The 25,000-nt window shown below is 42.6% G+C and overlaps 1 protein-coding gene across 26 annotated transcripts in view; it reads left to right on the top strand.

Moving 5' to 3' along the window:
* Positions 1-25,000, top strand: part of camk2b1 (calcium/calmodulin-dependent protein kinase (CaM kinase) II beta 1) — an 89,645-nt gene that overhangs the window by 55,892 nt on the left and 8,753 nt on the right. For 3 of the 26 annotated variants that reach the window (XM_065011732.1, XM_065011752.1, XM_065011738.1), the window contains 5 exons: positions 1-82; positions 7,961-7,998; positions 10,998-11,030; positions 13,127-13,204; positions 19,666-19,711. The exon at positions 1-82 is cut by the window's left edge and continues 11 nt beyond it. In XM_065011732.1, the coding sequence (XP_064867804.1) occupies positions 1-82; positions 7,961-7,998; positions 10,998-11,030; positions 13,127-13,204; positions 19,666-19,711 (277 nt within the window). Of the gene's footprint in view, positions 83-7,960; positions 7,999-10,997; positions 11,031-13,126; positions 13,205-15,824; positions 15,870-19,665; positions 19,712-23,332; positions 23,420-25,000 lie in introns of all 26 variants that reach the window. The other 23 variants (XM_065011730.1, XM_065011737.1, XM_065011753.1 and 20 more) reach the window with 15 other exon arrangements.

Below are 25,000 nucleotides of genomic sequence, written 5' to 3'. Positions count from 1 at the left end.
TCCACCGCTCCAATCAGTATCACTGCCGCTGCGGCAGCTGCATCCGCGGCAGCGGGCTCCACCACAGGGCTGGTGGAACAAGGTAGCCTGGCACACCTGGGGGTGCTACCCTCCCCACTCCCTCCCTCTTTTCTCTTATCGTCCTCTCTCCTTTCCTCCTAGCATGGGTGTTCAGAGCATGCCACTTCCATCGCCACACCTCATTGGCCACCTGGCCTCTTTCTCTCCACTCACATGCTATTCCTCCTCTCCTGCTCCATCTCCCCATTCCTTCACTGCACATAGCAGCACAGTGGAGCATGCCTGACCCAACAAGATCTGTCCTTCTTCTCCCTTTCTGATCTCTCTTTCGCTCTCATTCATGTTCCTGCTAACACACCATTCCATACAGCTTCAATCCCATCTTCATTTGCCTCTTTTCATTGAATACCTCTATTTCCTTCCTTGTTCCCCTGCTCTACCTCTCTCCTCAATGTTTCTCTGTTAATAACACTGGGAAAGTTTCCCCCCCTGTCATTTTTAAGGATGGAACGGCCCATGTGCTGTCGGTGAATGCTGCATGGGGCACTGGACTGGTGCATGCATTCTAACACAGGGGGTTGCAGGGATATGACGCATGGTTAACACAGTGAAAGATACAAGGTTGGGGCTTCTCATGAAAACTGTTTTTTTATACCTGTAACAATCCAAAGTTTGCGTATGACATAACAACAGAAGGATGATAGTTTGCCAGTAGTTGAGTGTGTAATTGCACCACAGTTGATGAATAAAAATGCTACAGAATACCCACTACACATTCTAGTGTAGGGAAAGATTCCATCAGTCTTCTAAGTACATTGTCATTGTTGGCTACTGTCCTGTATGTTCAGCAATACTAGCATTGGCTAACTATTCAATTGAGTGTATATCATGTTTATAACATAAGGATAGAGCTGATGCAATCAGCTTTGCTGTCCTCACCACTTCCCACTGTCTCCACAAGACTGATCAAATATTGCAACTTCATACTGACCTGTCTGTCTCTCTACATTAGATCTACTCCTCCTCCACTAGAGAGACAAAGACAGATGCTCGGGATACGCAGGATACAGTTAGCCTCCCTAGAGGCAAATAGAAGTTCACTGAAATGTTTCTTCTTATGAAAAACCAAAATGATTCTGGCTTGATGCCTTCATCGGGATGTTTACAGACTGGCACAAGACAGACAGACAGGGACAAGACAGACAGACATATACAGACTGGCATAAGACAGACAGACAGGCAAAGGTTTTTACAAATCAGCCTCCATCCTTGCTTCTTCCTGTAGGGCCTGCTATTTACAGGAATGTAAGTGACCATTCTTAATGGGTATTAACCAATATGATCCATTGTCTTCTTTCTCTTAATCTCTTCCTCCCCTCTTTCCTTCCTTCCTTCCTTCCTTCTTGCTTCTGTAATTTGTGGCAAGGTAAGGAGCCTTCTTGCTTCCTCTACAGCACGGGTAAGCAACCCTGGTCCTGGAGTGCCGAAGGAGTGCCGATTTAACCGATCTGGAAGACCAAGTGTGTTGAATTTAGTCAATCACTGAACCTATCAATTAGCTCAGTTGGTCAGGTGTGGTGCTAGTTGGAACAACATCCTGCAGTACCTATGGTAGTCCAGGAACAGGGTTTCCTACCCTTGCTCTACAGGGTTTAAGAACCGCATGACCTTTGGGTTTACAGGTTGGGGCAAAACGCCATGGAATTCTACTTTCTCTCATTTTATGGAATCTATCTGAGCGATCTGAGAGTGAATGTAACTGCAACCAATGATGTATGTAAAAACAAAGAAGGCTAAATATGTTTGTCTATGACTGCAACTCAGTGGTTGTTCTGCAGCTCCGACCACTTCCATTCTAGAGTCTGTCTAAGCTTTCTGAAAGTGTTCCAGAAGCTTCTATTTATTCAGATAGAAGGCTCTGGTCTGTTCTATAGTGGATGGAAAAACAATGTCTTCTCTCTTTCCTCCTCTCTATCCTCTCCATCCATCCCTCCCTCTCTATCTTTCTCTCTCTGAGACTTCAAACAAGATATGAGAATGCACTTGACTTGACACTGTTATGTCCCTTAATGAAAACATGCCAGTGAGAGGCAGCGGAGGAAAACTCCACACAAATCCTTCCGATCTTGACATTCGAACAGTGCCCTTTGGATAACAGAGGTGGGCCCAGTTTCCCGATAGCAATGGAACTTAGGCTTACGAGTGTTTTAATGATGCATCTTTCCTACAATGGCCGAAAATGTAACGTGTTTCCCAAAACACCACGCAGAGAGAACGTTCGCTAAAGTGCGCCGTTGAGGCATGTGTCGATACTGATAGGATCGAAAGAAAGGCAGTGCTGCTCTCGGATCAGCTTTCTCCATTCAAATCTTACCTTAAATTTATAATTATTCCACAATACTGCCGACGGATCAGCTCCGAGAGAGATATCACCTCTGGCTGCAAATATGGAGGCTGCTTATTCTAATGCATATCTTATAATATTTACTAAATGAAGATTTGTGCTCATTGTGCACGGTAGGCTACACATCATGAAATATATTGATGATAAAATGATAGACAGACAAATAAAACGAAATTGAATGAAAATTGTGATGCAGGCATTCTCAGGTTTTCATTTGAAGCATAATTGTATCATTCGCTTGTGTGTAACAATGCAAAGACACTGATAACATTGTATTTGTTGTCCACTTTGAAGTTATCGGCAGTCACAGATAGACAGATAAACACATTGATTTGAACACGTGACGTTTATAAGGTGACGCGGTGAAAGCCTTGTGAGTAATGAAGAGAAATCAGAGTCGTGTTGGAGCTAGGAACACAAGCATTTCATTACACCCGCAATAACATCTGGTAAATATGTGTATGTGACAAATAAAATAACATTTGATTTGATATAAAGTGACCTGGTATGGAATGCATCGAACCGTTGAGTCATAGTAATTAGGTTTCTCCAAAACTGCTCTCTGATGCTTCTGATGCCTACCAAACTTGCTAATGGCCAGTCTCTAATGACCGGTACTCAGCGCTCTATTGTCCCTCTAATGACTCTGACATCAATGCAAATGCTATTGAAAATCATATCAAACACTTCATGAGAGCCCTGGAATTCAGAGTTTGAACGGAATAGGGTCGGTCACCCTTTGCGCAGCGAGAGCCAGCTCCTCATAGCTGGTTGATGCATGGAATAAAATGTGTTCCTGTTGCGCAACATTTCTATGGGCTATGCTATGCAATTGCGTGAGAAAACAGATTTGATGGTCCCTATTAAAAAGAGGATCCCATCAGCATTCTATTGGCCTACTATATTTATTTCTCAACTTTTCACATATTAACCTGTTGCGACGACCAATCCCGTATCCGGGAGCGTAATTATAGCCTCAAGCTCATTACCATAACGCAACGTTAACTATTCATGAAAATCGCAAATGAAATGAAATAAATATATTGGCTCACAAGCTTAGCCTTTTGTTAACAACACTGTCATCTCAGATTTTCAAAAAATGCTTTTCAACCATAGCTACACAAGCATTTGTGTAAGAGTATTGATAGCTAGCAGAGCATTAAGCCTAGCATTCAGCAGGCAGCATTTTCACAAAAACAAGAAAAGCATTGAAATAAAATAATTTACCTTTGAAGAACTTCGGATGTTTTCAATGAGGAGACTCTCAGTTAGATAGCAAATGTTCAGTTTTTCCAAAAAGATTATTTGTGTAGGAGAAATCGCTCCATTTTGTTCATCACGTTTGGCTAAGAAAAAACCCCGAAAATTCAGTCATTACAACGCAAACATTTTTCCAAATTAACTCCATAATATCGACAGAAACATGGCAAACGTTGTTTAGAATCAATCCTCAAGGTGTTTTTCACATATCTATTCGATGATAAATCACTCGTGGCAGTTTGGTTTCTCCTCTGTTCAAAATGGAAAAATGCACGCACCTGGAGATTACGCAATAGTTTTGACGGAGGACACCGAGCGGACACCTGGTAAATGTAGTCTCTTATGGTCAATTTTCCAATGATATGCCTACAAATACGTCACAATGCTGCAAACACCTTGGGGAAACGACAGAAAGTGTAGGCTCATTCCTTGCGCATTCACAGCCATATAAGGAGACATTGGAACACAGCGCCTCCAAAATCTGGCTCACTTCCTGTATGAAATTTCATCTTGGTTTCGCCTGTAGCATTAGTTCTGTGGCACTCACAGACAATATCTTTGCAGTTTTGGAAACGTCAGAGTGATTTCTTTCCAAAGCTGTCAATTATATGCATAGTCGAGCATCTTTTCGTGACAAAATATCTTGTTTAAAACGGGAACGTTTTTCATCCAAAAATGAAATACTGCCCCCAGAGGTTCAAGAGGTTAAGCACATTGCTTCTCTTTACAACCGGAGTAGCCTACCTGGCTGGCATGAAAAGTGAACCGCGGGAAAAGCGTCCTCCATTTGCTATTCAAGTGCATACGGATTACGTCTTTTTTCCCACTGCCCTTGTTCCGACAGGTGCATGATTAACGGCCCATTCTAAATCCAAACTAATTCCGCACATATTATTTAGCATATATAAAGACAACATTAAATTGACCTTTTTACGGTGTCACTGTCCCTTGCCATACCCCCGATGGCAGAGACCGATTCGGCCACTCTCGCCCATCCTCTCTTTTTGGTCTCTGCAGGCAACCTGCAGTTATCAAGTCTCCCCAACAGCAACCTTTTCCTGGCTGCTATTTCCTCCACCATCACTTCAAGTTCTTGTTTACTGAAGTTTTTATTGTGCTTTCCTTGGTTATCCATGTTTGGTTTTGATGTACAGTAGCTAACATTAGTCTGATGGCTATAATGTGTGAAAAATTATGTTTTTTGGTTTGTGTGTAAAGGGTTCGTTAGCCAACTAAAACATTTTTATTCTCGAGACATCAAGCAACAAAAATAAATGTAATAAAATGTAAATATCAACACTTTATTATAGTGGGCCAAATCCTATCATCCCTGTCACATAGGCTTATTTATTAGTTTCAAGCACATCACTAATGTCAATGCCACATAAGAAGATATTTACGAAGTTCTTAATAAAGATATTTATGAGGAATTGCATTTACAAACTATTTTATGAACTTCTTTTTGGTTTTCTTAAGCAGCTTCTTAAGTTTTCTCGGAAGTAATGCTTTGTGGATCCGGCCCCTGTTCCTTTGTTAACCGCTCAACACAGAATAGCCGTATGTGCATCATTCCCTCTGAAATTGTTTGGGGAAAAATATCCTTTCTATTTTATTCACCTATATTCAATTGTATTGTTCTTATGGCATAGCCAGATCAGGGCCTGACACAAGGACGACTGAATATGCTATTCTATTCTTCTGAAATTGTCTTCATGTCATAATATTTATTTAGACCTACTGTACCTAAAATAATGAATTTATTGTGAAGCTGTGGAGCTTCTCAAAGTTATGTGTTCTTCACCTCAAACGGCAAGCAAACAAAGTCTGTTTTTACATCCGTTGAGAATGACTATAGTTCCTCAATGGATGTTTTTTTCTCAGCTCTCCCCCTTTCCATAACCACTCAGCGTGAAAGGAACAAATATCATGCTCATGCTCTGCTCCCTTGCGCAAAATAGCCTACAGCTGTCGGCTTCATGGCTTTACGTATTTGTTCATTAACGGTAAATTACCGTGAGACCGGCAGTTATTTGCATGACAATAACCAACTGACAAAATGTTATTACCGCCACAGCCCTATTTTTGGGAAATAGCTCAGAGATGTAATGATGCTCATATGAAGGTTCTAGCGATGAACTTAGCCTTAAGATGCTTTTGGGAAACTGGGCCCATGTGATTATCGTGCTGCCCGATGTACCTAGTAAACTGATGAATTTGCACATTTAGCTATCTGTATGCTGGTAAAAATGAGTTTCTATATCAATTGAGGAAGATGGAAAGAGGAATGGGATACTGTGTAGGAATGAAGGGGAAAAGCAGAGGAAAATAAATTGTGAGTGCTGCATTATCCTCTCGTCTTTCATTCTGTCTTCCTTTCCCTCCCCTCTCTCTCGCTCTCTCTTTCTCTCTGTCTCTCTCTGTCTCTCTCTCTCTCCACACCCACCACCATGTTTTGACTTCTAAAGAGTGGGCTCTCCTGCCTCATCGCCATCTCCTCTCCTCTCATGGCCTCAAACACACTTTGAACAGGCTTCTCATGCTTGCTTCCAATTCCTTCAGAAATTAGTGGAAGTCAAGCCTATTTAAAATTCACTGCAGATTTGTGTGCATTGTTTGTAGAGCAAGAGAGAGAGCTAGACAGAACTACAGAGAGAGAGAGAGAGAGGGGGGAGAGCATGAGCTATATAGAGAGCGCTAAAAAGGAGGAGAGAAGAGAACAATCCAGAATGCCAGTAATAGTGTTTTATGTAATGCGGTAGTGTTGATGTTGTGATAGGATGTGATTAGACTGTCAATGGGACTCAGGCCTTTAAAAGTAGCAGTGGAGCTGATGATGTCTAGTAGAGTTAGGGGAGTGAGACTGGGACAGTCTTACTCTGGCAGCTGTAGAGCCCACCTGTTTGATGAGACAATGTTGATTGACAGCGAGGTAAAGGATGCAGAAGTACAGTGAGATGCCGCGTGTGTGTGTGTGTTGGGAGGCAGGGTTGGGTAGGTAACTTTCTAAATGTAGTCCGTTACAGTTACTAGTTACCTTTCCCAAAATTGTAATCATTAACGTAACTTTTGGATTACCGAAACTCAATATTGTTTACTTCCGGTTACTTTTAGATTACTTTGCCCTTCAGAGTTATTAAAAGAAGAAAACAATTTATATTACTAATTGAACAACATTTACTGCAGGATAAATCAATGTTAGAGTGTGCATAGCTGGCCATAAATTGATGTTGCATTTTACTTTATGGGTTGGTTATGTAGGCCTCTTCTAACCCATTGCTTTCTACTATTGATAATGCAATTATACTTTTTTTTTTAATGTAAAGATATGGCTATCAGATTTTCAGTCTTTCCAATGAATTGAATGACCCTTGTTCTTCAACTTGGAAATATAGATTAGCCTAATTGTTTTAGCTGAGCATAGCCCAAAAACTAACATAATGGATGGAGGACCCATTTTGGACTCTAGCCCTGAAGGGACCAGGGGGACAAACTCTAGAATCTGTCTCTTTCACTCCAAAATTCGTTTTCTATCTCTGCCTCATTAACTAATTAACCAGTTCCCTAAAATGAGGTTCTGTTGCCCACGGCAACAACCCACATCAACTCTCGCTGGGCCTAACCCAGGAACAAGTATGTGTGTGTGTCTGTTTCTATTACATAGGTTCACGTGTGTGTGTGTGTGTGTGTGTGCGCACGTGTCCTGGTGAAGTAGTTGGAGAGGATACTGACTGTTGTCTGTATGACATTTCCCCTGTTGCTGAGGATTATGGGTATTGTGCTAATCGGACTACTGCCCATAGTATCAGTGAACACACCTCCTCTACTCTCCTCTCCCACTAGGAGGATGTAATGGGTTTAGTCCAATAAGGGAATAACACATTGTCCACTCTTAATGTTATTGTCCTACCAACAATGGTACTTAGGAAGCCGTCTATTGTTGTGTTTTAATGAACATTGTGCTTCTCAAGCAGTTTTATACGAGGACCATGAGTTTAATCATGTCACAGATTGCCTTGTCCCCTTGGTACCATAATGCTAGCAATTAATGCCTCTAAGCTCCTACTATCTTTGATTCTCTTTCACCTCCAGCATTACAATACACAGTCACATTAACTTTCCTATCTTGTCAATAAAAGGCCTCAGTTGCCGTCTGTTTGAATTGCAGTCAAATGAACATGACTCCTACAGGTTGACGCCGTTGTCTCTATGTGATCTCTCCTGTGTTCTCGCTGCATCTCTGACCTGCTGTCTCTCTTCTTTTGTTTCCTTTTGCAGCAGCCAAAAGTTTGCTCAACAAGAAGGCAGATGTCAAGGTAAGGCCCTGTTCAACTTACACGTTCCTACTCCAAACCTTCCCTCTTCCTCCTCCTCTTTCTCTTCTCTTAACTTATCAGGGGTTTAGTCCCTGGGGCCGGATTCACAAAACCTTCTTAAGAAGAAATTTCTTCTTAACTGCCGTTTTTTCCCTTAACTATAGACTCATGAACAAAGTTGAACAAAGTTACTATTCCTCAATAAAGTTCTTGGAAATGTTCTTCATTTTTCCCCCTATGTTTCTTCCTGAGTTAAAAGGTAAGAATATAATAAGGTTTTAGGATTTCTTCCTGGAAATGTACTTAACTTTAGGACAGCTAAACCCTTGTCTTGAGACGAATGGGTACTTTTGTAACCATGAACGTTTTCTTGCGCCACAGACACAGTTGGCTACCGGATATTTAAATACAGCAAGAAAACAAATTAAACAGGCATTATCTAGCTAGCTAGTAATTAACAATATATTACAATATTCTAGAAGTGTTAAATATCGTTAATTTACAAAGAAGAACTTGGCAAACTTAGCTAACGTTAACGTCGTTAGATATGTTGGCTATGATGTCGTTACATGTTAGCTAGCTAACGTAGCTACCTAACTTACCGGTCGCGCAGCTCGTCCACATTAAATGGTCTCTCAGCTCCCTTCTTCTTAGCAGCCGACTTGATGTCGGACCACTTATTTTTTACGGTGTCACTGTCCCTTGCCATACCCCCGATGGCAGAGACCGACTCGGCCACTCTCGCCCATCCTCTCTTTTTGGTCTCTGCAGGTAACCTGCAGTTATCAAGTCTCCCCAACGGCAACCTTTTCCTGGCTGCTATTTCCTCCACCATCACTTCAATCTCGTTTCTTGGTTATCCATGTTTGGTTTTGATATAGCTAGTCTGATGGCTGTAATGTGTGAACAATAACAAAATAACCAAATCCTATCATCCCTGTCACATAGATCTATTTATTGGTTTCAAGCACGTCACTAATGTCAAGGCCACATTAAGAAGATATTTACGAAGTTCTGAAAGGTATTTACACAGTTCCAAAGAAAACTACGAATTCCTAAGAACATTTTGAGGAATTGCATTCGCGAACTATCTTACGAACTTCTTATTTATTTTCTGAAGAAACGTTCAACGTTTTTTCCTAAGTCATGTTTTGTGAATCCGCCCCCTGGTTCTTTCCCTCTTCTCTATTCCCTCTCTGATGTGGGAGAGAGTGTTGACTCAATTTGCAACCATCACAAAATAGTGGTTTCAAGTGTAGTGTGTGCATCCGTTCATGCCCGTGTCTCCTCATTGCACCCCGTCTTGTCCACTTTTTTTGTTAATTTTATGCCATCTGTCACTCCAGCATTCTTTCTTTCTCTTTTTTTCTCCCATCTCATCCCTCTGTTCTTGTCTTTTCCACCCCCCCCTCGATCACGGTTTCCATTTCCGGCTCACCCCATCTGCTCTTTAACCATTTGAAACCCTCTCCGGCTGGCTGACGAGCCTTAATGAATCTCTGTCACCATCCTCACCCCATCTCACCTAATGCACCAACACATCCCACGCATTGTGCGCGCGTGTGTGCATGTGTATGTGGGCGGGGGGAAAGGCAGAGCGGATGGAGGTTGGGGAATAGTATGAGCATGTTTGTTCTTGTGAGTATGTAAATTAGGGAGCGTGTGTGTGTGTGTGTGTGTGTGTGTGTGTGTTCAGTAGGGAATGTGACACCAGTTCCAGGAATAGCCATGAGTCTGAACCCTGGAAACTGACCGGACAGAAATAGACTCTCTCTCAAACACAAACACACAACACACACTTCCCCTGCTCTTCTCTGTGCCGCACTCATCATTGCCTAGCAACAGACCCCCCCCGACACACACTCAAATATTTCAATGGTGTTTTTCTTTCCTCCCCCCTCTCTTTCTCTCTTCGCTCCCTCTCTCATAACTATTTTCCTGGTTGTATCGCTCCTCTGACCCCTCTCCTTGTCTCCTCTGTTCTTTCTTGTTCTGTAATGCAGAACAGGACAGCACTTGACATTTTCCACCCCAGTCAAACACCAGCTTCAGCCGCATTTTGCTCTCTTCTCTTCTGTGCTGTTCTGGCACTAGCTGCTACTGCACTGCTGTGAGGCTGCTGTGTCGCATGCCTCCGATAGAGTTCCAGACACTTGTAGAATCCTTCCCAAGGCGCATTGAAGCTGTTCTGGTGGCTTGTGGCGGCCCAATGCCCTGTTATTAAGACACTATGTTGGTGTTTCCTTTATTTAGTCACTTACCTGTAGATTACAAATGCAGTTAGAGGTTATTGTTCTGCTTTTTAATCATAATGGATGCCACTTTTGAGTGTGTATTAAATGGATATTTTCTTTCATAATAGATGAGACATGACAATGGTATCCATGAGTTCACCTGACTTTGGGGAAGTAGATAACGGGCTTCATTGCCAAAATCCTGAAGTCTCCCTTTAACGAATCAGTTGCATAGCTTTCCTTCGCTACGTAATTGTTTCTCCTTCCTGCTCTTCTCTTCAAGAAAGAGTCTTTTCCTTCTTTCCTCATCACAAAAGAACAATTGATGATTTTACTCCCAGTCAGGGCTCCTCCCTAGCTGCTCCCAAACCTTTGTCTTTTTCCTTTTCCTTGTATTCCTCATGCCACGTCATCCTCTGTTCCTGTCCTCCTCTTGAGTACCCTCCTTTCTTTCTTTCTTTCTTTCTTTCTTTCTTTCTTTCTTTCTTTCTTTCTTTCTTTTCTTTCTTTCTTTCTTTCTTTCTTGACAAACCATAGAAGTTACATTTTCTATGTGAGATCCTCTTTTTCCTCTGCTCTCTTGAACTGGTGAAATTGAACCTCTTTATGCTGGTTTTGAGCCGATTGGTCCACCCTGCTCACTGACCAAGGCTCTCATTTTACTTGACATGCTCATCCTTCAGTACTTGCCATATTCACCTGCTGTCATCCGTCCTTTCTCTCTCTCCCTCCTATCTTTCGCTCGCCCTCCACCGCCTGGGACAGGAACGTAGGTCCAGCTCCGCTGCGCGGCACATGGTGAGCATGCCATTTTTAACATCCCCGGACCTCCCCTCTTTCTCCCTCCCCTTTTCCCCCACTCCCTAATTCCGCCTCACCACTTTTCTCCTTGATTCTTCTCATCCACTCCTCCCCTCTGTCTCCACCTCTACTCCCATCTTGAGTTGGCCGGAGTCCTACATGGAACTGCTCTTTATGTTTCTTCCCTTTCCCCCCATCTGATGCGTTTGGAGTTCAGTTCATCGACCTAACTTCAACCTCTAGCTTTCCCTTCTGAAGAGTGCGCTATGTCCTAACATTTTATTCCCAATTGGAGAGGTTAAGCATAGTTTGCCCGGGCCTGGGCTGCTATTTGTGTGCCGTTGTCTGTGGATGATCAGAGTGTCCTCAGAGATGTCCCAGTGGAACTCGAAACCCTAGACATGAATACAGACACACACACACACACACACACACACACACACACACACACACACACACACACACACACACACATCTATATGACCTCTCCTCTCCGTGCTCTATGGATCTCAGCCGTGAGCTGTATGCCACACTGCAGCTCGGAAGACGATTGGAATTTGAAACAGGGTTTTACTGAAACGTGTTAGAAAGTATCTCTTTGTATGTGTTTCTGTGTTATGGAGGAGTGAGCTACTGCGTATGAAGAGCTGATGGCTGATGAGTGAAGCTTTGTCTGAGCTGTAGAACTGCTTTGGTCGATTTGTGTGAGTGTGTGTGACTGCTTATGTGTGTTTTGTGGCTGTATTTGTATGTGTGTGGATTTTCTATAGATGTTGATTTGTTATCAGTGTCTGTTTGCCAGCCCTGGTGCAATTTTCACTCACTGATGACTGTGTGTGTTCTCTTGCTCTCTGTTCTCACTCTCTCTCTGTTCTCTTTCTTTTTCTCTCTGTTCTCCCTCTCTCTATCTCTCTCTCACTCTCTGTCTGTGTTCTCTCCTCTCTCTCTGTTCTCTTTCTTTTTCTCTCTGTTTCCTCTCTCTCTCTCTTCTCTTCTGTGTTCTCTCTCTCTGTGTTCTCTCCCTCTCTCTCTGTTCTCTCTCTCTCTGTTCTCTCTGTTCTCTCCTTCTCTCTCTCTCACTCTCTCTCTGTGTTCTCTCCCTCTCTCTCTGTGTTCTCTCACTCTCTCTCTGTTCTCTCTCTCTCTGTTCTCTCGCTGTTCTCTCTCTGTTCTCTCGCTCTTTCTGTCTCTGTTCGCTCTCTCTCTCTCTGTTCTCTCTCGCTATCTGTTGTCTCTCTGTTCTCTCGCTCTCTCTGTTCTCTCACTCCCTCTCTTCTCTCGCGCTCACTCTCTCTCTCTCTGTTCTATCGCTCTCTCGCTCTCTCTGTTCTCTCTCTGTTCTCTCGCGCTCTCTCTCTCTGTTATATCGCTCTCTCGCTCTCTCTCTCTGTTCTCGCTCTGTTCTCTCGCACTCTCTCTCTCTCGCTCTCTCTCTGTTCTCTCGCGCTCACTTGCTCTCTCTGTTCTGTCGCGCTCACTCTCTCTCTCTCTCTGTTCTGTCGCTGTTTCTCTCTCTGTTCTCTCTCTCTCACTCTCTCTCTCTGTTCTATCGCTCTCTCGCTCTCTCTCTCTGTTTTCTCTCTGTTCTCTCGCGCTCACTCGCTCTCTCTCTCGCTCTCACTCTCTGTTCTCTTGATCTCTCTCTGTTCTCTCGCGCTCACTCTCTCTCTCCTATCGCTCTCTCTCTTCTTTTCTCTCTCTTTCTGTCTCTGTTCTCTCGCTCTCTCTCGCTCTCTCTGTTCTCGCTCTCTCTCTGTTCTCTCTCTCTCTCTCTCTCTCTCCATGGTTAACACACGGCTAACAAACTGCTTGACCGTCACTGCTGCTCTGTTTCCCTTGATCTCCTGTGATGCTGTATTTTATCTTACATCTCACACACCATGCCAGCTAAAACCAACCACTTCTCTCATCATCTGGTCAAACAACGATCAAGGCAGAACAAACGCTCGGTGAAAGATTTCGAATAGTACTTGTTTGTTTTAACCCCTTCACCACCACCACCACCACCGCGACCCATCCATCACCCATCCACAGTATCTCACCCCACCAGCCACTGTTGTTAACCCTGCGTTGTCTCCCCTCTACCTGCACAGCCCCAGACACCACAGACAAACAGCACCAAAAACAGCATAGTCACCAGCCCTAAAGGAAACGTCCCTACTCCTGTTCTGGTATTTACTTTTAATCCTCCCTCCTCCCTCTGCCCGTCTGTCTGTGTGTCTGTCGGTCTGTCTGTCCGTTTAACCGTCTATCTGTCGCCTGTCTCTTCTGACTGTTTGTCCGTCCATCCCTCCTTTCGTCCTATTTCCTTTTCTCCCTCCCTCCTCTTCCCCTGTCGGTTGTTTGTTGTCACTTTAGAGCAGCTGTGGTTGGCTAGATGGCTCTCCGTTGTCTCTGTCAAGTGTGTGTCAGATGCTTTCTGTAGGAGAGAAGCCAGAAATGCCAGGTTGTGTCAAAAAGTGCTTCCCTGTTAAAGATTGCCACCGTGTGTTATAGAGATTTGCCAACTGTTGCTTTACTGTAACCAACTGTTACTGTGTGCGTTTCCTTCCATAATGTTGCAGTCTTTGATTATCTTGCTATTTTTCGACAGGAGAGGAGCAGAGATCTGAGACTGTGGGTGGTTGTTTGTCTCTTGTCTGACACTCATCTCTCTTCCCTATAGCAGAGACCGACAGAACATTGGTGAAACATTATGCCAATAAAACTGCTGGTTGTAAAACTACTTGGGAGCATGGTGCAACACCAGCGTTTCAATGTGGGGCTGTTTTCCACGTTGGTTAGATATCCTGAATATAACCTTGGATAAAAGTGTCTGCTAAATGACCTTATATTACTGAATCACTGCCTCTCCTGTGACTAGTTGTTCATTTGGGTGGCCTATAGTGAAGAGAGCTGGAGAAAGATGGGGGGGGGGGGGATGACAGGCATTCTACCATACACAACACCAGCACAACATATGCAGCCATATATCAGCATATTTTTAGAAGCCCTCACATTTGCCCTTTAATGCTTGGTGTGTGTGTGTGTGTGTGTGGGAGGGGGGGGGCTCTGCTACCGTAGCTCATTATTGTGCTATTTGGTGCTGTAACCTCTTCTATTATACTGCAGTTCCTGTAGTTGTTATAGATACTCTAAGTAAAATCTCACATAATCTCTCTTTTGATGCAGAATATTTTACCCAAACGTATAGACAGTGGTTTAGAGGTACAGGAAGTTTAGGTAATTGTTGTTGTAGTAGTATTTGAAAGCCCCTGGGAAGACCTAGTTATGCAATCAGACTTGTGCATAAAGTATGAGGCAGTGTGAGGTAGACTAGGTTTATTAGTGCCCGACAGTGATTATAAGCCTTATCCTCTTTAAAATATCACACAAACCCCTCTTCTTCTTCTTCTTTTTTTTAAACTGTCAGTCAGTGAGTCCCTCCCGGACTTGTTCTCTCTCTCTCTGCTTGTTCCTCAAGCTGTTGCCCCTGGTGACAGTTGTCATGACAATAATGTCATCATCATGCAGGAGACAGCTGGCTGGTGATTGGTCATCGGGAGGTGTCACGTCCTAGGGGGTTGCGCTCAGGATGGTGTGGTGGAAAGTGTGTGCAGCGTGTGTCCCCGTGTGTCATGTGTGTCAAACACGTCTTCTAACACAACTGTCAGAAGAGAGTGGGAGAGGGAGGGGGGAAAGAGGTAGAAGGGGCAAGAGATGAAAAGAGAGAAAGAGATGACGGGAGAGGTTGGAGAGGAAATAGCATTACAAGGATATAGTCATTATCTACTTGGCTGTTTAGATGTTTACAAAAACATCCTTCTAAGGCAGGTTGGGTCCTGTCAGAGTGTAATGGTATTTCAGAGTAGCTGTTATTGCACTTTTACCACGACAGCACTGCAAACTCTTCTGTATCGCGTAAACACACTCAGTTGCAGACACTGATGTACCCATCCACTACAGTACAACACTCGAATTGTAATGACCTCAATTCACTCTTCAGTCTCCAGTTTGGACAAAACCACTGTGCCGACGAACGGCTAAAAGCAGCGGATGGCCTCGATGGGTTTTAGTCATCACCTGCCGGGTGGCGATGAACGGGGGCGATTAAACATGTGGAATCGTCGGTAAATGCTGGCCAAAGGCAATAGGACGGCTACCCGATGCCTTTAAGTGTTCGTCATACTCTGGAAATGAACCAGCTGTAGCTGCCAAATGTGGTGACTCTATTTCAGGACAGTTTCCATGAGATTGTGCCCAAATTTCCCAAATGTTATGTGTCAGGTGCAGTCCGTTCAGGAGTATAACTGTAGTTGGGGCTTCTTCATACTGTATGGTTTACTGTACACTATGTTCTTTTTTAGGATGCAACATTCCTGCAGGGTTTCTGTGTGTGTGTGTAACTGTGTGGCACAGACTTTTCTCTCTGCGTTTCAGCAATGTTTCTCTCCCAATGCTCAGAGCGTGTGTGTGTTTTCTGAATTGACAAAAATTGACAGTCCTCAGCTCATCCACCCCCTCAACTCTATCACTCCAGAAGAATCTTCATCCCTCCTTCACCTCCAGCCGTAACCATTTTTCTCGCCTTTTGCTTCATCATCTTTCTACACACATACCTCTCGCTCTCTTTTTCACACTTTCTCTCTACCTGTTTCCCCCCCCTTTTTTTTTTTTATCTCTACCTCTCTCTCCCATCTTTCTGTTTTCATCCTTCCCCATCTCTCTCTTTTTCTCCATCTCCCTCTCGCTCTCTCTCTCTCCATCTACCTCCATATCTCTCTCTCTCCCTCCATCCCTCTCTTTCTGTAGGAGCCTCAGACCACTGTTATCCATAATCCAGTGGATGGGACTAAGGTACATCCCCCTTCTCCTGTCCTCCCTCTCATCCTCTCTTTGATCTGCCCCCCCCGTTCCACATCTTTGTGTGTGTGTCATTACAGAGGCGTGTACTGTAGGCTCTGTGTGCCTGTGTTTGTGTGTGTGGGTGTGTGCAATTATGCACTGTTATTTATGTTTTATCCAGCACCCCGCTAAGCACATCTCTAATAGCGTTTAAAATGAGTATGCAGGTGTGTGTGTTTGCGCGGAGACAATTTCAACACACTAATGTCAATTGGAAACCAATAGTTTGATTGGTTAAACGTAGATCTTTGAATGTAGAAATGTACTCAATGTTAGTCCATACAGTTCTTCAGGGAGTTAAATGTGTTACAGACAGCGACGGGCAGATTTCTTTATTAACACCTCTCATTAACACCTCTCATTCACTAACCTTTCAAATCAAACCGCTATAGTTCTGTCCCTTTATGTTGTATTTATTGAGGTGCAAAGTTACTTTACACTGAGGCAAATTCTTACAGAACTAAATCTGTGTGTGTGTGTGTGTGTGTGTGTGTGTGTGTGTGTGTGTGTGTGTGTGTGTGTGTGTGTGTGTGTGTGTGTGTGTGTGTGTGTGTGTGTGTGTGTGTGTGTGTGTGTGTGTGTGTACACACACAATACTGTCCCCATGTGGCCTTGCTTAGTACACCAGAACTACAGGATTTATGCAATAGCCTGAAACCAACCAATGGCCTTGTGTAAATCATCACAGCGTTCACCCCACTGGACACAAACTGGTTGAATCAACAAAGTTTCAACGTAATTTATCAATGTATTCTGATGTGGAATCTACTTCCAAAATACATTGGATTTGAAAAAAGTAATCCAAACTGTTGTTTTGAGGGTGAAATTTCAACCACAGGATTATGTCATGGTAACCAAATTTCAACATAGACACACCTTGTATAAAACATGTTGAATTTGTACCTTTAAAACAAAGTCAGATCTTTAACGTTACGTCCAATATCAGATAAAAAACTATAGGCTGGGCAGCACCTCCTACTGGAGAATTGATCTATCTACAGCTACCCATTGGTCTCCCATCCAGGGTTTTAACCAAGCCCAGCTATGATGTTTGACTATTACCAATGTGCTTTATCGTGAGAGTGATTGTTACGAGATCTCCACTTAAAAACGAAATAGATTCAATGTTGCTTTCGAAGTCATTCCAAATAATAACTTTTACAGAGCAAATTAAATGTGACCAAACTTTATTAATGATGCTATTTACGTCTGTATAGTAATACAATCGGCCAAGGGTTTCAAGCTCTAGTTAATTTAAAATGCAATGATCCTTGGTGATCTTTTTGGTTGTCAACACATTTGAAGGAGATGCATCCACTGCTTGGATAGTTCCATCTGTGCCACTGACTTAGTCTGGCTTTAATTCCAGTTTGTCTACAAATGAATAACTGATATGTTCTAATCACGTCTCCATCTCAACCAAAAATCTTTTTAAAAAATAGGACAAAATCAAAGTACTTTATTTAAAGTGTATTAAAAGGTTGATTTGATTTAGTCCAGTTCTTTAACTTAGATTTTTGGTTGAGATGGAGATATGAATCCAACATATCAATGATTAATGTGTAGACAAATTAAAGCCAGACTAAGTCAGTGACACAGATGGAACTATCCAAGCTGTAGATACAGTGCATCTCCTTTAAATGTTGACATTTGGTTGCGTTGACAACCAAACTGAATATAGGTTGTAATCTCATTGAACAATGTCTCAACTAAATATTACCCAATTATCCATGTTGAAATGACATGGAGTGCCCATTGGAACCAGCCTAATCTTGCAATAGCTCACACATTCTGTTAAGTGGAATGAAACAGTCTCTCGGTCTGCTTGACCAGGCTAGGGTTGGCATTGTGAGCTTGCAGTGTTTATGTTTGTAATGTAGGCTATATGTTTCAGCTGGTTTCATGACTTTTTCCTTATGTCTATCTAGCTATCAATCTGTCTGATCTGTTTGTCAGTGACAGTCTCTTTTCGTGTTCTGTATGTAGCCTATGCAATAGAGCTATGACTTGCATCCCAAATGGCACCCTTTTCACCTTGTAGTGCACTACTTTTGAAGACTCTGGTCAAAAGTTGTGCACTATATAGGGAATAGTGTGCCATGTGTTGCACATCCTATGTCTGGGAGGCGGAAGAACAAACACTCACTCACTCGCATACTCGCGCACACACACACACACACACACACACACACACACACACACACACACACACACACACACACACACACACACACACACACACACACACACACACACAGGTGACCTCTTCTCTCTTTCTCACACGACACACACTCAATCACACACTCCTCTGTGGAATTCTCCAGTGTAAAAGTGTTTCCAAATGAGGGCCCAGTATCCATATCCTATCATGCTGGGGAATAGGTCCATTTAATCCACTAATTGGAAACCAGAGCTCCTTAGGCTTGCATCCCAAATGGCACCCCATTCCCAACATTGTGCACTACTTTTGACCAAGGTTCATAGGGCATTGGTCAAAAGTAGTGCACTGTATAGGGAATATGGTGCCATATAGGAAAAAGTCTCAAACCTTTCCTCTGGCAGGTCAGGGGAGAGATACAGCATTTCGCAGAGAGAAACAGCTTAGGCTAGTAGTGTAATGGAAGAGAATAGATTGGTGAATGGATGCCACATTGATGCCTGCCACATATAATTCATGTATCTCTGTGGCCTGCCCTCACATCTCTATCTAGTGGCAGGCTGCACAGACATAGACAGATGAAGTGGGAGTGAAGATAGAAATGGAATGACTAAAACGGGTATCCCCATTCAGGTCAATGTTCTGTGATAGGTGGTGATTCTATATCTATGGGAGTGGAAGTGATCAGAAGAGGCGAATGGTTGGAAGCTGTAGCTGGGAATTCATGTTTCCTCAGGCAAGGCAAGGCTATGTTAACACCCATACTCTGAGGACACACACACACACACACACACACACACACACACACATATGTTGATGGGATTAGGCTGCAGGGGGACTGGAAGGTGGATGGGTGCCCATGGGTGAGTTTACTGACAGGAAACTGGTTCACGCTTTCAGCTAAATGCTTTTGTCAGATGTAATGTAATTTAATGAAGTAATGGTCTGCTGTTTTGTCGAAGTCAAGGTCTGTTCATTGTTTACTGTGTCTCTGTGAGTCGTCCTGAATACTGTTCGGTGTCTCCTACAGTAGGATCTTAATTTGATAACCTTATTGCAGGAGAACTTTCCTGCAATGCAGGACATTTTTTCCTTTAAAAAGGCTTCTGAAGTTTGTAATTTCTACTTTGACATTTCAGACTTGATTTTCCCTTACGAAAAAATCTAGCAACCCCTACAAGTATTTTCGTTAACCATAATAATTCACATTTCCTGTTGCTGCAGGATTATTTTCCTGCTGTAGCAAACTGGCTCAAATGAAGATCCTACATCTGTATACCTCAATCCTTGTTGGTCCCTCTAAGACAGATATGAGACATTGACTAAACTTACACTCATCCCAAAGGTGGTTTGGTTTGTCTGTCATTTGATTCATTGATTTTAATTAATTGAACATGGATTTGATTTAACAAAGCAATAACAAGAGTGGCAATTGAGTTAGCGATTTGCATGTTTTGTGTGTTCTTAAAGAAGTGTGTGTTTCAATAGCCGCGTGGGTGTGTGAATGTGTGGATGTATTTGTGTGACTGCACGTACGTGTGTGTCTCGAGTGTGTTCCTCTCTGATGGTGCTTCTCCCTCCCCTCCGTAGGAATCATCTGACAGCAGCAACACGGTGGAGGACGAAGATGTCAAAGGTAAGAACTGGAGACCCTAGGAGACAGTAGAGAGACCGGTCAAGGTAGCGCACTGTACCCAGTAGAGTACACAGGAGCTGAGTGTAGAGAGACAATATCATGTGGGTTGAAATAAGATCTGTGTGGATGGGTTTGTTGTGTATGCGTGTCCTTCTGAGCCACTGTACAAAGAGGAGCTGCTCAAAAGCAGGTAATCACCCGTGAGTGCAGCATTTCGTTGTGCGTGAAACCACTGCTAGACCCTGTCGCCAAATCTACACTGGAGTTGCTTACCAAGAAGACAGTGAATGTTCCTGAGTGGCCGAGTTACAGTTTTGACTTAAATCTGCTTGAAAACAGAGAACAGAGCCTCATGTCTTGCTCTTCATTGAAATAAGAGGGCTATATTAGTACTATGCATGCCAGTCTCTCTTGGCTAAGAGTTGAGGAAAGACTGACTGCATCACTTCCTAGTTGTTTGCACTGACACACACACACTTACCACTAGACAAGCCACCAGGGGTCTTTTCACAGTCCCCAGGTCCAGAACAAATTCAAGAAGACGTACAGTATTATACAGAGCCATGAGTGTATGGAACTCTCTTCCATCTCGTATAGCTCAAGTGAACAGCAAACCTGGTTCAAAAAAACAAAATAAAGCAACACCTCACGTCACAACGCCTCTCCCCAATGTGACCTACTTGTTCTGTGTATGTACTGACATGTACAGTATGTGTAACTGATATATGCACACACTACAGTACATGTTGATGTATGTAAATTGTCTTTTGTCTGTACTGTATTTTTCTTTGTGTCGGACCCCAGTAAGACAAGCTGTCACCATTGGCGTTGGCTAATGGGGAAACCTAATATATATAAACAATATCTCAAATCAAATCTATGAAAGACTTGAAAATTGCTGTTTAGCCATGAACACCAACACCTAGACACAGCTTGAAGAATTTTTAAAAGGAAACATTGGCAAATATTGCACAATCCAAGTGTGAAAACCTCTTAGACTAACTCAAGAAGATCGCTGCCGAAGGTGTTTCTGACATGCATTGACTCAGGTGGGTGAATACTTATCTAATCAAGGTATATTAGTGTTACATTTTTCATACTTAAATTAGATTGACATTTTTTACAAGTATTTTATGTAGATCATTGAATTTTTTTCTCTCTCTCAATTAAATCAACTTTAATCCCACTTTGCAACACAATAGAATGTGAAGAAATCCAAGGAATACACACTGTACAGATCTGCTGGCTCTGACAGTGATGTCATTCCGATGAGGTGTGTATGTCCATGAGCTGAGAACAATAAGCTCTCCCTAAAGCAGGTCACTAATGTGCTGGTCCATTGTGAAGTATTACAGTGGAGTCTGTATTAAAGGGTTTCCCCAACTGGCGGCCCGACAATATGTTGGACATAAAAGACTGTCGAAACCCTCAGGAAATCAGCTCCAAATGATTTTAATTGAAGAAATCTCTTCCCAAGTGTTCCCGCACATAATACAGAGACATATGACCGTACACAAATGTAAGCAACGGTTTGAAATGATTCTGTTTTAGTCCAACGTTTAGGCTTCTCGCGGTCAATTTGCAAGCTACAAATGATTTGTAATTATGTCCCCCCCCCCAGACCATTGTTCAAGAAACAAAACGGCCCCGCGGCTGAATCTATTTGATTACCCCTGACATATTGTATTGTACCTTCCTTTTATGCTCCAACCCCAACATCCTATAGCCCCCAAAGTAAGAGTGGGCTGTTTCGTACCGTCCTTCTCTGTGGTACTGCCCAGGTTTCCAGCTCCCTGCACTAGTAGCCCCCCACAGCAGCAGGCCAAGGGCACCTTGTGTATATATTTAGCCTGTGGCAGGAAACAGAGCCGTGTGGAGAAGTTGGAGACACATTTCTGTAGCAGCGCCACCTGGGGTACATCGCACTAGAGCGCTAATAGATGTGCTGTTACTGTAGCGTAAGTCTCACTGCTTTAGTCTGATGTGATCATGAAATGAGTCTACTCGACTGAGGTGAGAGAGAGTACGGCATGGGAGTTTGGTTGGATTTGTGCTCGTGTTTTAATAGGCTATCTGGTTGTGTGTGTTTTGGATTTCTTAGATCGTAAGGTTGTGTATGTCTTAGATTGTAAGGGTGTGTGTGCGTATACTGTATGTGTGTGTTTGTGTGTGAGTGTTTGTGTGTGTGTTCATGCGTGCTTGCGATTGTGAAGAGACAATGAAGAGTCGACTGGCATGTAAAGTGAACGGGATTTACTCATAGTTTATTTTGGGTTGGTGGATTGTTGAACTGAGCAGAATACCTCCTCCTGTACTACAGTACACTATATATCTGTATGGTACGCTATGTTCCTGGTATGTTCGTCTTTACTCTCTGAATAGGAGATCACGTGCTGCTCTTCCTCCTGTCTACTGTATTCGACAGTATTACTGTGTTAGACAGTAGACAGATCACTAGTTCCAAGCAGTCAGAGGAATGGCATTGTGCTTAGTTGGAAAGCCTGTGCTGTAGACAGATATGTCTAGCATACAGATGCCGGTATTAATCTGTGTTATTGCTATTCCCAGTTATCATGGTCCGCGTCCGAAATTACACCCTATTGCCTACATAGTGCCCAGAGCCCTGGTCAAAAGTAGTGCATATACACTGAGTGTACAACACATTTAGAACGTCTGCTCTTTCCATGACAGACTGACCAGGTGACTCCAGGTGAAAGCTACTATCCCTTTTAGATGTCATTTGTTAAATCCACTTCAATCCGTGTAGATGAATGTTGGAGGAGACAGGTTAAAGAAGGATGTTCATGCCTTGAGCCATGGATTGTGTGTCTGTGCCATTCAGAGGGTGAATGGGCAAGACACACTCAACAGTTTCCCCTGTGTTTCAAGAATGGTCCACCGGCCAACTTGACACAACTGTGGGAGTCAGCATGGACCATCATCCCTGAGGAGCGCATTCAACAGCTTGTGGAGTCCATGCCTCGACAAATTGAGGCTGTTCCTGAGGGCAAAGGGGAGGGGTGCAAACTCAATATTAGGAAGGTGTTCCTAATGTTATATACTCTGTGTATAGGGAATAGGGTGGGACACATCCATAGTCATTATCACTGTAATCATAATTATATGGGTGACAGCCTGGCCATTAACTTCCCAATAAACCACATAACCAATCAGGTACCTTATTGACATCTTACCACAACATAGACCTAAGGGGAAATGGAAAAGACATGGGGAGGTGTTTAAATTCCTCACACACACACACACACACTGCCTTCAAATACGTATAATAATACACCTGTTCTACTGTTACAGAACATAAACTTGATTAAATACAGAGCTCTGAAATCATCAGCAGGTTTCTTATCCCTTTGTTTTCCATCCACCTGCTCAATCTTGTGTTTCTTTCTTTTGTTAGTTCATTCTTTCATTCATTCACCCTCTCCTTCTTTTCCCTCTATCTCTTCTCATTACACACATCTGTGTGTGTGTGTGTGTGTGTGTGTGTGTGTGTGTGTGTGTGTGTTTGTGTGTGTGTGTGTGTGTGTGTGTGTGTGTGTGTGTGTGTGTGTGTGTGTGTGTGTGTGTGTGTGTGTGTGTGTGTGTGTGTGTGTGTGAAATCAGGGAAGAGTATAGACAGTTCAGTAAAGACCGAGTCCCAGCCTGACACCTTTGCCCCACAGCCCCAGGTCTCCTCGCCCGCTGTGTACTGTAAGTCAGCACACCCCGAAGTGCAGTGTGACGCACACACACACATACCCACTTCCGTATAGACGCTCAGACACACAAGACTTAGGGGCTAACACAACCCCACTGTGTGTACACTCACCATCATATCATATTTTTAGAACACTGAAACCTTGAATGATGAGTGGCTTGACTAGGGTTGCAAAGCTACCGGTAATCGACCGAAGTTACCAGAATCTTTGTTGATTTTGGTCATTAACAGAAAATGCATGGCAATCTATGGTAACTTTGGTAATTTACGCTTTAATAACCATTTTAAAAGCATTCATATATATATATATATATATATCTGTGTCCATATTGTCAGAGTTTCTAGTAGATAGACCATATGCTTCAAGAGAAAATAATGAAATTAAAAAAGCATCTAATCAAATAATTCAGTTAATGTAAAATCAACATCTTTATTTTCATAATTTATTTGTCAAAGGGCAGTGGGCCGGATTCAAAACCATTTCGACTCAGGCATAAATGTGCACACAGGCCACACAATGGCATCCTGTAAATTAACTCTGCAACTCTTCCAACTATTGACTATTTTTCACAACTGCCACCAGTTTGACACCAAAACATCAATGACAACAAATACATATTAGTAAAATAATATTAGTATTAGTAAAATATATACATGTACACATACATACATACATACATATACTGAGCAAATACATGTAAAGTGTTGGTCCCATGTCTCATGAGCTGAAATTAAATATCCCATAATTTTTCCATAGGCACAAAAACCTTATTTCTCTCAAATGTTGTGCTCAAATTTGTTTACATCTGTTAGTGAACGTTTCTCCTTTGTCAAGATAATCCATCCACCTGACAGGTGTGGCATATCAAGAAGCTGATTAAATCGCATGATCATTACACACCTTGTGCTGGGGACAATAAAAGGCCACTCTAAAATGTGCAGTTTTTTCACATAACACAATGCGACAGATTGGCATGCTGACTGCAGGAATGTCCACCAGAACTGTTGCCAGAGAATTTAATGTCCATTTCTCTACCATAAGCCGCCTCAAACTTTTTTTTATTCATGTGAAATCCATTGATTCGTTTTTTATTTCAATTGACAGATTTTCTTATATGAACTGTCACGCAGTAAAATCGTTGAAATTGTTGCATGGTACATTTTATATATTTTTTCAGTATACAGTATATAAAGGATATTTCATGCAGAAACCCTCATATTAAAAACCAATGACATTCACTAAGTTGGTGGTTATATTTAGGATAATGTTTAACTGCTTTGTCATTCTATTTTTTATTTAACAATTACTTATTTTGTTTATATAATAAGGCCACACAGAGGGCCAGAGATAATAACTGACAACTGTGATCTGAAGGACCCAAAAAGCCCACTAGATGTAATTTTATAAAATTCAAAAAACTTTGAAAGTTACCAAAATTCTGGTCATTTACTTTGAAAGTTGCCACTAAAATACACTCCCTTTGCAACCCTAGGCTTGTGTGACCCCATATGAGATTTTTTACTGGAACAAAAAACGGGGCTTAGGTGTTGGGCATGGCAGGGGCGTGGCAATG

The sequence above is a fragment of the Oncorhynchus nerka genome, linkage group LG27, assembly GCF_034236695.1.
Source record: "Oncorhynchus nerka isolate Pitt River linkage group LG27, Oner_Uvic_2.0, whole genome shotgun sequence".
Classification (NCBI taxonomy): domain Eukaryota; kingdom Metazoa; phylum Chordata; class Actinopteri; order Salmoniformes; family Salmonidae; genus Oncorhynchus; species Oncorhynchus nerka.
This window is presented reverse-complemented; position numbering and strand designations above follow the sequence as displayed.